This window comes from Camarhynchus parvulus, chromosome 12 (assembly GCF_901933205.1).
Source record: "Camarhynchus parvulus chromosome 12, STF_HiC, whole genome shotgun sequence".
Classification (NCBI taxonomy): Eukaryota; Metazoa; Chordata; class Aves; order Passeriformes; family Thraupidae; genus Camarhynchus; species Camarhynchus parvulus.
The window spans coordinates 5,209,817-5,227,093 of record NC_044582.1 but is presented as its reverse complement, the minus strand read 5'-3'; the positions used below and the strand labels follow the sequence as shown (position 1 = coordinate 5,227,093).

The 17,277-nt window shown below is 39.7% G+C and overlaps 1 protein-coding gene across 16 annotated transcripts in view; it reads right to left on the bottom strand.

Moving 5' to 3' along the window:
• Positions 1–17,277, bottom strand: part of PBRM1 (polybromo 1) — a 56,568-nt gene that overhangs the window by 25,063 nt on the left and 14,228 nt on the right. For all 16 annotated transcript variants that reach the window (XM_030956439.1, XM_030956438.1, XM_030956446.1 and 13 more), the window contains 8 exons: positions 17,127–17,218; positions 13,583–13,799; positions 7,949–8,090; positions 7,380–7,477; positions 4,429–4,705; positions 3,525–3,630; positions 1,703–2,345; positions 606–817 (listed from right to left, as the gene is read on the bottom strand). In XM_030956439.1, the coding sequence (XP_030812299.1) occupies positions 606–817; positions 1,703–2,345; positions 3,525–3,630; positions 4,429–4,705; positions 7,380–7,477; positions 7,949–8,090; positions 13,583–13,799; positions 17,127–17,218 (1,787 nt within the window). The remainder of the gene's footprint in view (positions 1–605; positions 818–1,702; positions 2,346–3,524; positions 3,631–4,428; positions 4,706–7,379; positions 7,478–7,948; positions 8,091–13,582; positions 13,800–17,126; positions 17,219–17,277) is intronic.

Sequence of the window (17,277 nt, the reverse complement as noted above, 5' to 3'; positions counted from 1 at the left end):
CAGTTGGTGGAAAGGTACAATTGAGAGCTTATTTATTGCTTTAAATATGGTGCACAATGGAGCACAGACAGACAACCAGGAACTGTGAAAGAAAGGACCTTCAGGATACACTTCATGCCCTACAAAATAGTGCAAGCCCACTACTCTGCACATCCACAGTAGCCAAAACACAAAAGGCTTATCAAACCTCAGTTCTTCAGCAGTGTTTAAAACATGATCATAGACAACACCATCAGTACTTATCAAAAAGAAAATTACTAAAAGGTCAATGGGAATATTCATTGTTAAGTTTATCAGCAGAAAGCTAAAGTAAAAAACTATTGTTTTCTTTTATAGTGTTCTTGAAATAATACTGGTACCCCAATGTATTCTGATTAAAGAGTTCACATAGGGGTAATATCTACCTACATCTCTTTCTTAAAAGCTCTCTGGCCTGGCTGATAAAGATCAGAATAAAATAAATCACTCATAACTTGAAAATAAAAGACTGGGGGACAAGCAGACTACTGAGGTCCTTTCAGCAGACAAAGCTGCAGCAACATGTTATATGTGTGGGTACATTTTTCATTTGGTACATTGAAAATTATTGAAACAAAATTAGCTACCTCTCTTCTCCTCCTCCCTTTTGAGCTTATCCTCCTCTATTTCTTTGGGCAGCTTTTCCTTCTTCTCCTTTTCTACATCATTGTGAAGATGCTTGGTGGTGTAGCTGAGAGCAGGTGACAGCAGAATCTCTCCATTTTTACACAGCTCATCTCGAATTTTAATGAAGAACTGCTGAAGTTCCACAGCATCCTCATAGATCTCCGAATCAGTCCTGTACAAAAACATGAGCAACAGGGTAAAACCACAGTTTGTGCAGGGTCAAACAGGAGCCTAAACACACCCATCAATCACCACTCCATGTGATCAATTCAAAGTTTCACTCTGCCAATGGATTTCTCTGTTTTCTCATGAGCAGCAGCAGAGACTGGCTTGAAGCCATGAAGCATTAAGTGATGCTTCACCTGTCAGTCCACTGTCAATTTGCATTACAGTTTACCCACAACAGTATTTTGGTATACACCAGTCCTGAAATGCCAGGAAAGTCAAAGGTAACTATCTGTGACCAAGGCTTCTTGTCACTGGACCTCCACCATTTATTAACTTCTGAAAACTTGAATAATAACAGTATTATTGACAAAACTGACTTATTTTAACTGTCCATGCTCCTCTTAGTAGATGTTTTAAGATAATTTTTTACCTACTCTCTTCACAGTCAAGCTCTCACCTGCACATTCCCAAAAAGGCTACTGAATTCAAGCAAAACACCATGAGAAGTTGCAAGTGTTCATAGTTTTTGCTCAAAAAACTATGTGGAACCATAAATCAACCAGGTGTGACTGCTCCAAAAGAGTAATTCACTATTTGAACAGTTAGAGAACAGCTCTCTTCGCTTTTTCAATTTCAAAGTTAGCAGGAACCTTTTTGTCATAAGGTGCTCCTTTGAAAGAATATTGTCAAAATGATCTCGTTGCAGAAAACTTTCTTCCTCGTTCTCATATCAAAGCAAATGTTCCGCTGAAGACCTGACAGAGCTTCTGAGATTTAGTTTTACAAACACCCATATCAAGGAAAGCAAACACCTTAAAAAACTTCAGCCTTTGTCTAACATTAAATGCAAACCTCAATAAAGATATCTGAAAAATAAGGGTTTGCTCACCTGTTCATTCTCCGTGCCCTCTCCAGCACCTCAAACATGTTCTCCTGGAACAAGTCCAATCTTCTATAGCGATTATTTTCAACGTTTTTTCGGATAATGTCAAAAGTCAGAGGAGGTTTATTTGGGAAGTTGGGATCAACAGCAGGAATCTCAGCTAAGGAGTCGCTGTAGCATCTGCCCTCATCATCCTGGTGGCTCATAACGGATACAAAGAGATTATGGATAAGTTCCTGAATCAGCAAAGTGACATTGGGCACATGAGAATCCTCATCTCCTTCTATTTCTCTCCGAGTTTCAAGCAAAACCTTGTGGAGCACCAGGGCATCTTTATAAATCAAAGACTCGGGCTCGTTGTACGTGCAAGCATTATTGAACATCATGACAAAGTCCTCCACCATGGAGTCGATGTCCTGGTATTTATTTGCCATCATGTGGCTCCTGATCTTCTCCATGTCCACGGGCTTCTTGATGGTGACGTAGTAGTCGGGCAGCTCGGCGCGGGAGGGCAGCCGCAGGAAGATGGCGCTCAGCCGCCGCCCGCGCTTGTCCGTGTAGTTCTTCACCGCCTCGTACACCTCGTTCAGCTTCTGCTGCATCGGAGTCATGTACTTGGACTTCTTGGGAGAAATGCCACTTTTCCTACCTAACACCACAAAAACAACACAGGAGTTAAAATGACAAAGCTGAGAACTTGCACATTTCTTTGTCCAGAGAATTGCTCATGGGAGAAGCACTCCATGGTGTAAGCAGAAGTCTCACAACACAGAGCCTGTTCCAGGCTGCAGCTTCTTTTGTTTTTCATAACTCTATGAAATTTTTTTAATGTTCTTTTTGACAAACACAGAATATGTTGCACCATGCTCCACCTGGTAAAGGCCTCCTCAGGCTTCAGCATGGAAAACATCTTTCCTACCTAACAGCATTAACAAACTCCTCTAAACTCATTTTGGTTTTACAGCTCTCCATGAATTTGCCTCTGGAGCTGCTAAAAATCCTGTCATCACAGGGTTTTGTTATCACTAAAATTAGGTATTCAAAATATTATCAGACTCCTTTATGACATGTTTATGCCAAATTAGAAAGGATTATTATAAATAAAATGTAAATTAAGGCCTCCCATGGGATTATCAGGTTGGCTTTTTGACTAATTCAGGATCTCTGTTACTGCACTGCAGATTCTAAGTCTGCACCTGTACTCTACACCTGTACTTTACCCAGGAGCTGCACATTTAATTTGCAAGAGGACTGTGTGCAGTTATTTTCTTTAAGGTTTTTGTGCAATTTTATCCATCTCAGTTTGCTCAGTTCTGAACTCATATTAAGACAACCTAAGATTTGAGTAGTAGTAAGGTTGAAAGGGCAATAGCTCAAGGAACTTCGCTTCCATGTTCCTCATGGCTTTCAATAATCTGCCAAACAGAGCTCACTTTTTTTAAATAATTCTGTGGAAATCCCAGATATTTAACCAGTGAAATTATGAGACTTGCTCAATTTGAGAAGCCCTTTACTTGACTGAGCACATAGTGCACCATCTAACATTTGGGTAACACTGTATGACTACATCTTAATCCTTCCACCCATTCCCAAGTCTTTTTTCTTCACTCTGAGTTACTTTTCTTAGAAAACACTACAAGCAAAAACTCAATTCTGTTGTATAATACAGACATGCCATTGCTATCAAGATTTTGAAAATATAATCCTACTTTCCTTGTCAGTGTTAACAACTGTGCAGAACATGTCAATGTGTAAAAGGAAGATCTGTTCACCACTATTGTGTTGTAAGTATTGAAATGAGACAAGGCAATGCACAAGGCTGTCTTACTTAGCTTTAGTTTAGGGGATGCAACATCATCATCTTCAGCCAAGGGTCCCAGCTCTTTCCTTTTTTCTTTAAGGATCTTTTCCAGCATATGGGCATCATTGTACACCTATTAATCAGTAAAGTAATCAAAATCCAATCAAAACAGGGTTTACTGTGTTTACTAGTTAAGAACTAGCTCCTAAGAAACACTTCAATGTTAGTTTGGAAAAGCTGACAGTAAAATGGAGTATTTTATTTAAAGTGTACCTTTCATAAATAAGCCTTTCTTTTTAATTGACACAGGTAAGCAGAACTGATGCTACCCTCTAAATCAAGGAGCTACAAATGTTGAAAAAATTATTCAATTAAGACGCATCTCTATTCCAAAGACAACAAAATGGCAAGGGGCAGCTGTGTTATCAACTTTCTCATCAAACCCTTCTGCTGAGCAATGAAAGATCCCTTGAACCACTGAGATTCCCTCAAGGTACAAAGGACTAGAACAGTCCTGGGTCTTCAAACCCAATCCTGGTGATGAAGTGCAGCTGCTGAGCAAGTTCCTTACTAGAAACAGCTGGAGGTTTCTTACCACCTCCCTGTTCCACATCATTCCTGCTGCCTGAGAAACATCACAATATAGACACACCCAACAATATACTTGTAAATGAAAACCATATCCTTTTCAAATTCATTTTATAAGCTAAACAAGTCATGTCTTCTAGTCTGATCTCCTACACTCTCCACTTCCATGAAAACAAAGCTGTTTTCCTTCCAAGACACCCTTTCTCAGAAGTTCTGAGAATTTCTACTTTAGTTCAATAAACAATTCCAATAAACAATACATGTAACAGTCAAAGTGAAGCCATCCTAAGAGCAGCTGCTGTCTGCAAAGCAGCAGAGAGTGTGGCTGCTGAGCCAGCAGTACCTGGGAGCCCTCCTCGTTGTAGTGCCTGGCGTTGCGGAACATGAGCTTCATGTCCTCGATCATGGCCTCCTCCGCCGCGTACTTGTCGTTGCGGATGTTGTGCTCTATCATCTTCAAGTCCATTGGCTCCAGGATGATTTTGTAGTAGTCTGGATAGTCCTTTTTGGATGGTTTAACCATGAACAGATCACAGAGCCTCCTGCCTGTGCCGGGCTCTCGAGCTTCCAGAACTGCATTGTACAAGATCTTCATGCGCTGCTTCCGGATGTTCTTTTTACTGTCGGGTTAAGAAGAACCCAAAGGAAAAGAATAAATGTCAGGGGTTCTTATCCACACTTCCAACCCTAATATCAAAATGATATTATCCTCCACCATGAAGAGACAACCAGAACCACCTAAATACACACAAGAAGTTCAACATTAAGACCGGAATTTGCAATTGACAACAGCATCACAATCAGGAGCCTGACACAGAAACAGGAAATAACTCTTCCAGATGATTCTTCTCTCATTGACCCTGAGTTCAAGTGTTCTACAAAATAAACCAACTAACTCATTTTTCAAAGTGCAAAGCCAAAAGGAGCTCTGAGCACTTTCCAGATGTCGAGAAAACAGACCAGTCAGGATCAGGCATCTGAATCCAAGAGCTCCAGATCCAGAGTGAACAGGGTAAAAACCACTAGTCATACCTTCATGATTACTTCTGGTGAACACAGAATATCAAACATATGAGCTATTTATCTCAGAGTAATTTTGTACTTCTTCAGGACCAATAAGGACATCAAGCATGCAGTAGAAAGAACTGCTTAAATATCTGTCAATCCAAATGAGGTCAATAAAGCTCCCCAAAACTGCAAGCCCAGGTAGAAAATGATACGTGCTAGCCCCACAAATGTTACAGTCACCCTGTGTGTAGCTGTTATGGTTGTCTCAAGAAATCTGACAGCACAACCAAGGCACAGCTTATCACAAAAAAGAACATGGCTCCCTGCACACATAGTACATGGCCTATAAATAAATCAAACGAGTGAGAAGAAAATTTATGTCAATAATGCATAGTCTCAGCTCAGATACTGTGGCATTCAGCAATACACTCAACTACAAAGAACTTGTGAACAGGCTTCCAATCTGCAATCTCCTCAAGACTTATTCAGGTAGTTATAACTTTGACTATTACATTATCTGCAAAGACAACAACAACCAGAAAAAATTATCTTCAATTGCAGAATGGGCAAAACATCCCAGTACAATTTATAAGAAACCAAACTGCAACACAGATTCCCATGATGTGCATCCTTTCATTATACATTTAAAACATAACATATTCATGCCTCAGGTATCTCTTACTCCTTGGTGAGATCAGCAAGATAACTAAAGAAAACTAACAACAAAGAAAACTCAAAATATATGTTCTATAGGCTAAACATTACCACTGTTGGCAAATGTCGGTTAGTTGTTCCCACTAGCAGATGAGCAATGCCAGAACACAGACATGCTGCCAAATCCCCCATTTTAATGTATTTCCAGGTTTTTCTCACTCATTTCAACAGATATAGGCAAAGCAAAACCAAAGCAGAAACAGCAAAAGGCCTGCCAATACTCAAGATTCATGTCATGCATCTGATACATAAAAGGAGACATTCAAACAACTTTCTTCTGGGTAACTGTTATTTTCCCAACAGGATGAATTTTGCATGGGTTATTAGTTTCCTTTTAAAGCAATATTTTGGAATTCCTCTCAGTACTTCACTTCTGTGATCATCAGCATTTATGATCTTTTCCTTGCTATCATTCAGCAAGTGAATGGATAACAAGCATCAAACTGACAACACCAAAAGCATTCTCAGGTGCTCTTCAGGCATCACTCTGATCTCCCTTGCCTACCAACACGGGAAATCCCTTGTTCCCTCTTCTCTTTTATTGTTCTTAGATGACAGGCCCTGACAGATTTTTTCCTTTTAAGCATTTCAGTAGTGTCTGGCACAAGGTGATCAAAAGCAACATGGGGTTAAAAGGACTCTGATGACAATTTGACTTGCTCAATTAGGTTAGTACTTCTTTTTGAATGTGAAGATCACAAAGCTAATGATTTTTGCAATTTGTTCCTTCTTGATTACTTGGTTTTGTGGTCTGCCTTTCCTTTCCATTACATTTCTTCTTCCCAGCATCCCTAGACTGCACCACCTCCTAAATCCCTGTTCATATCTTCTCTCTGAAGCTTTTTAATGAGTGTACATTTCTGCACTTATTTGATTGTTCTTCAGTGACTCTCTGCTGATGCTCTACTCCATTCCCTTCCTCCCCCCACGACTGCTGTTCCTTTGACAAAACAAGAAATAAATACCCAGGAAGCCAATGTTCATAAGCAACACCAAAGAAAGATGCTGAATTGCAATTTTATACTGGCTGTTGCTACCACTGCAATAATATTACCTGAGCTGGACTTTACTTCAAATGACACCGTAAGGCAGACTTGAGAAACTCCCTCTTGCTGGAGTGAAATGCATCATTAGTATTAATTACAAAACAGCTATCACCATAAAGAATACCTTCCATAAGGCATCATTATGCTCAACAGAAGAGTCTATTGCACATCACTGGGCTTTTTGTTTATGTTACAGGACCCTAAGTAATCAACCTCTTATAATCAGTTTATTTGTCAGGCTAAAATAAAACAACTCTCCCCAAAAAATCCTGAAATTCACTGAGAAAATCACTGAGTTCAGTGCAATTACAGTGCCCATTTTACTTACTGATGTAACTGCCAACTAATAGACCAAAATAGGGAATTAACAGTCAGAAAATAGTTTTGAATTAACTAGAATCAACACTTAATGATGTTTCAGAATTACAAATCCTTACACAAATGCTAAAACCCATGGTTTAATACTCTCTGTAACAAAAAGAGATGCAGCAATGTTATGGCCTGCAGGAACTACAGAAGCAGATACCTTTTCCTTTTTGAGCTTCCAGTATCAGATGTAGCAGAAGAAATCATGCTGTCCCCATCCTCAATGTCATCTCTCCTTGCAAGCTCCTTCTTCTTTGCCTGAAAAAAAGAACAAAGCCCTGAAGCCAAACTCGTTGCTGAACACTTACAGAACAGAATTAAAGAGCAGTATAGTTCTTTCTAACTGACAGAACAATTTTTGAGGAACCAAGTTGAAAACAATGCCATTTCAGACTACAGCACTTATCTGGAACACTTAATGAAATCTGAAAGGTTTCAGCCTTATTCAGTTAAAGGCAAACTCCAAAAAAACCCTACATCAATTTTCTCACAATTTAATTAGGTTAGGAGTCACAGTAAGGAATAAAGTGACTGAAAGAAATCACAGAAGGCAGCAGGTGTGCTGAGGAAAAATCACTTCACGATGCTCTCCATTCCCATACTTCCCTCTAAGCAAGAAAATACTTCTGCAAACACAGGTCTAGTTAAAAATTATTCTGGAAAAATATCCTTTAGGGAAATAAATTCACATGTGAAGTTATATCCCTTTGCTTGCTCTCCTCCACATACCTGCATAACCTGCTGCATTTTCAGCACCCTTTTATAGATGGCAGAATTGGGGACATTGTAGCGCTTGGCATTTTCAAACATCAAATTCAGATCAGCCTCCAACTGATCTAAAGTTTCATACTCATGGTTCTTCAGCTTGGTTCTGCAAAAGAGAAATACTAGTCAGCTATTTCACTAGTTACACAGTGCAAAACAGTTCTTTAATATCCTCATTTTCATGACAAAGCAATAGTCAAAGAGCTCTAACTACAGAAATGGGATTTACTTTTTGATTCTCTAGGAACATCTTCCACATGTAACTACATTAGGGAAATGCATCTCCTCAAAGAATAGTTTCAGTATTTTGGAAGCTGTGGAGCCTGAAGTCCTGTTGTCATACTGAGGTGAGATGTTACAGGTGAGGCAGCAGCACAGGCTGCAGGGCCCCTGAGCCCTGACCTCAGGCCAGGCCAGCTCTGCACAGCCCCAAGCACTGCCATCCCTCCATCAATTCCACTCATCTTCAGTGAGAGCCAAAAGCACCCAGCACCTCTCATGTTAAACCCTCCAATCTGTGCCTTCCCTTAAAGAAACCCTGTTTGTGGACTGGTGATACAGCAAAGTGCACTTCACCTGACAACAGTCACAAGAGGAGCAACAACAACAACAAAGTCATTTTTCACATGCTCAACACATGAATCAACATGAGTTAATGCTTAACTGAATGTGTTTTCTTGCACAATGCTGGAAGTTCTAGCCACCTTTTTTAAACCTTCCAGTACTTCATAACACACACAGAAAATATTGATCTGCAGCAACACAAGCCCCAAGGCCTGTCAGAGCTGCAGCAGAACATCCTCCTCCTCCTGCCTGCACATTCAGCAGGCACATACCACCTTTACACCCAGCCTGGCTTCTGCAGCACCTGGCTGAATGTGTCCCTGCTTGATGGAGCATCATCACTACCATGAAATAAATTTAATACAAAACCTTTCAGCCCCAAGCTTGCTTCTGCCACCATTTGCTTATCCACTACCTAACAACCAAGGTGCAGGCCATCTGATTTTAAGCAAACAATTTACATTCACAGCTGCTCATCAAAGGCCTGAAGTAAAAGTAAAAACCCAGACTTCGGACTGAATGGTTTGGAAAGGGATAACTTCCAACCAGGGACATGACGAATGAAAAATGTACAGGCACAGAAGTGATCCTGTTCTAGCCTGTAAAGAAATTCCTCTCCTGCCATTCTCTGTGCTGCTGTCAGCAAACAATAGGATGATTAATTAGGTAGGTTATTTACATAAGTACTTTGAACAGATTTAATTACACTCAAACTCAGCAGAACTCAAGCATCATGACTTCTCTGGATTTAGAGGATGAAGTGCAGCTTTTCACAATAAATTTTTAACAAGCCATCTCACCAATCTTGGGAAGAAAGGATTTTATAAACAACAGTTTATTTCACAAAGTGGGGCTGAAACTAACCAAACTCGTGGCTCTGCAGAAAGCCACTGCCAAGACAACACAAATCATATACTAGAAACTAAGAGAAATTTCTGTGAAAATTATTGACAGGGATATAACAGTACTGAAGGCATGAGTAAAATTAGAAAGAATTTCCTTTTAAACAAAATGACCTTTGCAAAATGAAGAAAAAAAAAGTTTAAAAGTAAGGCTACAGTTTCATAAGACCACTAAGCCCAAAACAACACTGACATGACATTTAATTTGGTTGAAATCAGAATATTAATTAAAAAATACTGTAAGTGGGCACTCAGCTCCCTAAAATGTCTACTGCAAACTCATCAGTGCATCCAGGTGGAATATCTCCAAGTACTGAAGGTGAGATATACTCTTTCCATATAACCAAAAAATCCATTTATTAGACAAACAGCCTAAAAATTCCCTACTGAAAAATATTCAAACACCAGGATAAGATCAGTTATGCAACTTATTTTCTTTTATTCAGAAATTGTGAAGTGCTAGTCCTGCCTCTTCAGGAAAAAACAACCCACTAACACAGAATGAGTGGGATCAAGAGATGCATTTGACAAATGTCCTAGTGAAGATGACAGTCTTCTTCTAAAATATATTGGCAAACTTCTTTACTTGAACCTGCGATTCTATAAACATACAACATGCACTGAAAGTACTTCCTAAGGTCAGAAAACTGGTTACACAAACTGAAGATTTCAAAAATATACAATATTCACCAAATAATAAGTTATATTAAGTGACAAAAAGAATGAAAGAAGTCCTAAATCTCAATAACGTGAAAATTTACAGTATATTCAAAATATTAAGAGCCATCATTTTCTCTTCCCAATTGACTCATTAGCTTTATGAATCAAGCAAACAAAAACACAGAAGTGTTTCTCTATAAACCCTTCAAACTTTAGCCCAGGCACCAGTCTCTTATACTTCAAAATCAGTTCCACTTTTTGATTCGCCATATTGCTAAAACTGATTAAGTTATATGGCAAAATATCCTTGACCAGGTGATGACATTTACTATAAGCTCCACTCAAACCATTTATACCCAATCCAAAACCACCAAGAGCCACCAAAAAGTTCAAGAGAATCCCAACACATCACATAAATGCAAAATTTAAATTCTTGTGTCACAGAGCATTGTCCAAAAAGGATCACACTCATTAAGAAAAATTGATTTGAATTCCCCAAAAAGTAGCTATCACACAAAGCCAAGTGTGTTAGACACCTGATCCCCACAGATTTTTAAACCTCAGCTGCAGCCCCAGGAGCACAAGAGACCAGGGTGTGTTGTGAAGGTACCAATTTCAGTGCCTGTACTCCCACATGTGTTTCAGAGAGAGCTGCTGCCAGGGAATTCCCTGGCACACCTTCCTCCTCTGGGATAAAAAAGCCTGACCCACTTGCCTAGGGGATGATACTTCCCAACACTGTAAAATTTAATAAGGAACAGTGTTCTTGTAAGCCTGCCAGGATCTAGCACTTGTGCACTTGGGAACTGAACTCATTCTGCATCTTCTCCTGACTGCTCCTGTGGTTATTTGTAATTAACAGAATGACTCTTCCCCAGCAACGTCAACTTTGCATTTAGGCACTTTCAACACATGTCAAAGCCATAGCCTTGACAGCATCATGCCTTTCTTTTTAAATAGGATTTTCTTGTTCTCCAGCTCTGAGCTTTGCCTCCTTTGAGGCAGGGAATTCTCATCAATGTGCTCAACATCTGCTGGGAGGGAATGAAGGGACAGCCAGGGTCACCTCAGCTGTGTCACTGACTGGCCAAGAGGTGAATGGAACAAAGGGGAACACAGGAAATTTCAGCTGAACACAAATGGTTTTCACTGTGAGGGTGGTCAAACACTGGCACTGGGTGCCCTGGCAGGATGTGGAGTCTCCATCTGTGGAGACCACCAAAACCTGACTGGACACAGTCTGGACACGAGGCTCTGGGTGACCCTGCCACAGGGCTTGGGCAGGATGGTTTCCCTTCCAACTCAGCTGTTCTGTGATCTGGGAGCAGCAAGGCAGGAGGAAATCAGGAGACAACTAAAAGCCATCAGCATGATTACCTCCCACAGCCAGGAACAGCTCAGGATCAGCACTCAGCTCAAATGACTGAGGTTCAGAACACTCAAAGTGACTGAGAGGCTGGGACAGGTAACATCTCATTAAACCAAAACACACTCACACACTCCCTCTGGAAATCATGAATTATTTTAAAGACTTTTCCTGCTTTTAGCACACACAAACCCCTCTGAAATACATGACTAGCTGTAAAATTTGCAACAGCCACACATTTCACAGCTCACTCCGGCAGGACAGCCGAGCAGCCAGATGCCAGAGCCCAACAGACACGAAACAGGAATGGCAGGCTTCACTCCACCTCCTTCAGCTTTCCACTGGGACACTGAACTTTTCTGTCCCCACCTGGGAACAGAAGATATGCTCTATTTATGTACATCTCAAAAAAAAAAAAAAATCCCCAAACCACCACTACAAGAAAAGAAGGGAAAAAACCCCACAGAAAACCAAACACCCAAAACCCCATAAACAATCTCCAACCCTAATGAGTGGCAGCTCTGAATACCAAAGACACATTAGCAGTATCAGCAAAGCCATGATGCTTCAGTTTTCCCTAAAGCCCATTAATTAAGAGTACATATGCATGACTTAAAGGCCTTTGAAGAAGTGAAGATTACAAGGTAATTTAAAAGACAGCTGAATTTCAGAATTTGCAGGAAATTAGATTCTACAAACATTGTACTTTAATTTGTGAGCCTCAAACACTATTTCTAAAAAGGCTGGCTGTTCTTTTTTTTTATTTTCTAAGCTCCCCAGACAGTAAGTCAAGTTACTTTTTTCTACAGTTCTTCATACACTGGTATGGAATTTCTGTGCTGCTCACACAGCCAGATGCAACCTGCCTACACTGTAAGGAAAGCAGAAATGCAGCTGCCTCTCTATGGCAAATCATTTGTTCTATAACTGATATCAAGGGTATTTTTAATAGAAAATGTCTCCCAAACAAATCTGTTTATATATAATTTGAGCCGGTACTTTTAGGTAGATCCAGGCACAAACTGTCAATGATTATTCCTAATTTCACTGTTTGTTTTTTTTTCATCAAGTACATATTGTGCTTTATTCAAGGCAAGACACCTTCTTTGCCACTATTACAGCTCTACTAAGACATAAGAAAAACTGCTTTAAAGCCACTGATGGGAGAGACAACCAGTGTGGCAGCTTTTATTCCCCAGCACATGCAAAACACCCTCAGACAAGATAAAAAACCAAAAACCAGCTTTGTTAACTTCTGATTTAACAACAACCCTGCTCATTCAACAATTCCATCAAGTCTGACATTGTATTATGGTACAGCTAAAATGTAAAGACCTGTGCATCAGAGTGGATTACAGAGGGATGAGCAGTGGGAGGGGGCAGGGTTCCCTCACCGGGGCTGAAGGACTGTAGGTACTGCCAGGGTGTGGCTTGGGCAGGACCTGGAGCCCCAGTGGCCACTGGGCAGCATCATTAAAGCCTATTAATGCTCCCAGGACCTGCTCACACCCATCACACTGGCTTATCTTGAGCCACCAAAGAAAGACACTGCTCACTTCACTCAGGTCTTTAATCTGACAACTGCACTCTGGCAGCTCACAGACCTTTCATGGCTCACACATTTATAAATGCTGCCTTCAGTCCAGACCAGCTACATCATCATGAAAATAATTATTCTCCACAGTTACACAGTGACCTAGACAGGAGGATTGTAATTGCAACCATCTTCCCACAATTCACACTGAAGACTTTTAACTTAAAAGAATATGGCAGTAAGAGGTAATCAAGCCATCAGGTCAGGGAAAAAGAAAAATGGAGTTCTGCAAAACCTTTCATCTCTGCTGCACACCTAGCCTTCAGAATTATTCATATGGCAATTTTCAGGCACATTACAAATGAAATTCAATGAAAAATAAACCAAACAGCAGCCATGTACCACAGATGATCTAAAGACCGAGCTGAAACAAGCAGCAATCAGATGCAGAGGAGAGATGGTGCAAACACTGCATTAGGTACCAACAGCTTGACCAAAAGAGAAGATGCTGGGAGTAAAAGAAACCCTTGAATAGTTTCACACCACATGTAATTTGCATTCTGTTCTCTTACCTGATCTGCTGCAATGAAATGGGTGTTTTAATTTGCTGATAATAATCAGGATACTTTTTCTTGGAGGGCAAGTGGAAAAAGGGTTCAGAGATGAGCTGGCCCTGGTTATTACGGCAACTTCTCACTGTGTCATAAAGCTGGTACAGAGGATTGGAGGTGTCCATGAAGGAGGTGATGCTCTCAGCTTCAGACTCTCCCTCTTCATAACGAGCAGCAGCTGCACAGAGAGAAAAGAAAAACAGGAAACTCAGCAGGACAACTCAGAGTGGGTGGTTTGGTGGATAAAGGTCTAAAACAGAAGGAAAGGAAAGCCCTCTCTGGCAGTCAGATTCACACCTCAGAAAATGACACAACACACACCTAATGAGCCTCAAGCTGACAAAAAAAGCACTTTATTGCAATCCTTCAGACAATATTAATCACAGCTCAATACAAAATTGTGAAGCTTAGCAGAAAAAAATTGACACTAAAGCCTGATGATGCTCCTCTAATATATACAACAAATGAAGAAGAAATAAATGTTTTACAGTGATTATACAACAAGCCTACAAAATTCATAGTAAGTATTTAAAAATTTCATAGCAAACTTTTCTGGTTATCTTGTTTCAGGATTAGGATGAATGAAAGAAACGCTATGAAGAGCTAACACTTACTGCAGATAAAATTAGGAGAAACATTACATGAATAACAGAAACACAACAGGAAGGAGAAAACACTGGTACTGGAAACACAGGATGGGACCTGTGTTTATTATTGGCAATAAATGGCCAATCCTTCTACACTTCTAAGTCACATGAACAGTGCACTTCGTACCTTGCAGACAGACATAACATAAAATCTACATGGCTTTGCACATGCCAGAGTTAAATTATTCACCCCTTTTGCCCTCTGAGTCTGGCAGATGACACACTGAGTCACTCAGCTACACAGCTCTCTAACACCAGGTTTCCAGCTGGCATTTCCATTACTGCTCAGAGGAGGCTGCCACAGCTTCAAGCTCTCTATCCACCTTCAGTGAAGCCACACAGAAATGGTGACAAAGCCAGGGGACACTCAGACTGTAACAACACAGTGCTGTCACTGCTGCTCTGCAGCCTGACACCAGATCTACACCACTGTGTGGGACCTGTCAGGGTCAGAACCAAAGCTAAAACACAACCAGGCATCAGCAGATGGGCAAACATGCAATGAAGATGTGCATGACTGATTTGGGGAGACACCCAAAATTATCCTAATGATGCCAATCAGCATCACTTAATGACCCAGCATCTACTACATCACAGCCAGCAAAGCAGGAGCTGGAGAGAGTAACTCAGGTAGAAACAAACCACTGGAGCTATCACTGAAATCAGGTGAAGTTTCACAAACAGATTATGGTTCAGTTTACTAAACAGTTTGGTCTGTTTACTCAAATTGTTCAGTTCTGAGTACTCCCCCAAAAGTAAGAAACAAACTGAAAAAGCAGAATAGCTTGTTTCTAAGAAAGAGAAAACACAAAGGCACTAGCCAAGCATTTGCTGTTCTCTGCTGTGTGAGCCAGCAACAAAATAGCTCAACATCCTTAATAAGAAATGTACTTTCTTTGTGTTGAAAGTAGGCATTCCCTAAAAAGAAATCTAAGTAAATCAGATATTAATTAATTATTTTAAAATGTACTAAAATAAAGCATTTATGTATTATAGTTTTACTGTAATTTATATTTACATAATATACAGCTATGAATAAATATATATACATTATATTTATAAATATTTAATATAACTATTTTTACATACTTTATAGCTATAAATATACAAAAATAAATATACAGCTACATTTTTATTATGATGTGCATGTTCTTTAAAAGTGATGTGTAAACATAATATATCTAGAAAATTATTCTGATCTCCTAATATGAAACCTGCTCTATTAAGAGCCAAAGAAGAATGTATTACTCAGACCAGAAGACAAAAAATTCTTATTTTTGCAATAATAATATTTTTGTACTTATAGAGCAAACAATCTGATGTAAGACTGTACTTTCTTTAATGTGCAGTAGCAACAGGACCCATATCCCAGCAAGCAGTGGCAGAGGAGAGGGACAGACATTTATTGCCCTTTTGTGCTGTTACCACAACTACAGTTTGCAGATACCACAAAGCACCCAAACAACAATGAAAGCTCCATGTCTAACTGAAGATACTTGCCAGTAAAACCAAAAGCAGCATCCAGTCTTAAACCATCTCTAAATGAGACAGTAAAAACAAAACACCCTTGTTTACAAAATTAAATACATGCAAGTAATACATAATGACCACCTATGCCTGCCTCTGTAGACTTGTAATGAGGAGCAAGGGAGCTGCTGAAGCTGCTCACAACCTTCTACACTGGGGCTGGAAATGTTCTACAAGCTCCACCACACCAAACACCATCTGCAGCTGTCAGGATAAACCCTCAGTTGGAAACTGATATTGTTCATTGCTTAGGCAACAGCTACAACCAAAGAAGCTCATAAAGATTCAGCTCTCTGTTTGAAGGAGAGAGTTCTATTAATGTTCAGTCATGCAGCCCTGTTCTCATTTATTTTAACAAGCATTAGAGGAATGAAAAAAAAATGAGGCAGCAGAACAATTAATAAAAATATCACTTGGTTTAAAGAAAAGCCCTTGTCACTCAGAGACTGGTAGAACAGGGCTGTCCAAGTAGTACATGGAAGCACAGAAAATCTTGGGGGGGGACAGGTCTGCTAAAAAACTTAACATTGCCTCTTAGGAGAGTTTCAACAGCAGCAAGACAAAAGCCTCGCAGACAGAAAGAGGTCTTTAAAAAAATTACAATAATATCCATAGCAAAGGTGGCATCTGAAAATGGTTCAATCAGTGCAAGAATTTAAATCACTAAAACATAAAAAGCTACATGTTTTTACAGCACTGCAACTTGAAAAAAATAACAATTATAAAACAAGCAAAACCCAGCTAATAAATACTCCCCACACCTCCCAGAAACTGCTCTGAAGCAGTAACTGAACTCTGAGCTAACCAGGAATCAAAATGCTTTTGCTTACAGCAAGACCTAAAATCCAAAAAATTCTACATACTCATCCACTAGAAAACTGTGCAGAGTACAGCTCAATTACCAGGTAAGAAATAAATGCCCCAATAATACATATTGAACAGGTGCATCTTTCAACATCAATGAAGAAAAAATGTAAACAAAAAAATTAAACAAAGAAACAATTCCAGCACTACCAATCTCTTTTGCTGCATGGAGTAGCCAATGTCTTCTCCAGTATTTCCTCTTCTGTTCCATTTTAAAAGGAATAAAACCAACAAACAGCTCCCTAAAGCTTGAGTAAATGTACTTGAAAACACACAGAAAATTCAAAGTATGCCAGCAAGTTTGGCCTACACCCTATCTCACTAGCTGTAAGAGTCAAAAGGAATTACACGCTGAGTACAAAATATTTTTGAAATAAATGTATCTGAGTTTATCAGGAGCTTTACAGATTTGGTCATTGTGAACATTTTAACGAAAGGAATTAGAGAAACTGCATTTCAGCTCCTACCAGCCAAAGCTGCATCCTCATCGCTCTCTGATCCATATTGCAGTGCCATGGTTATTGCTGATAAACGATCCCCTTGGGCTGATCTTTTGTTACTATGAAAGAGAAAAAGTAAAGGAATTTTAAAAATTAAAAATAAAAAAAAGGAGAAAAT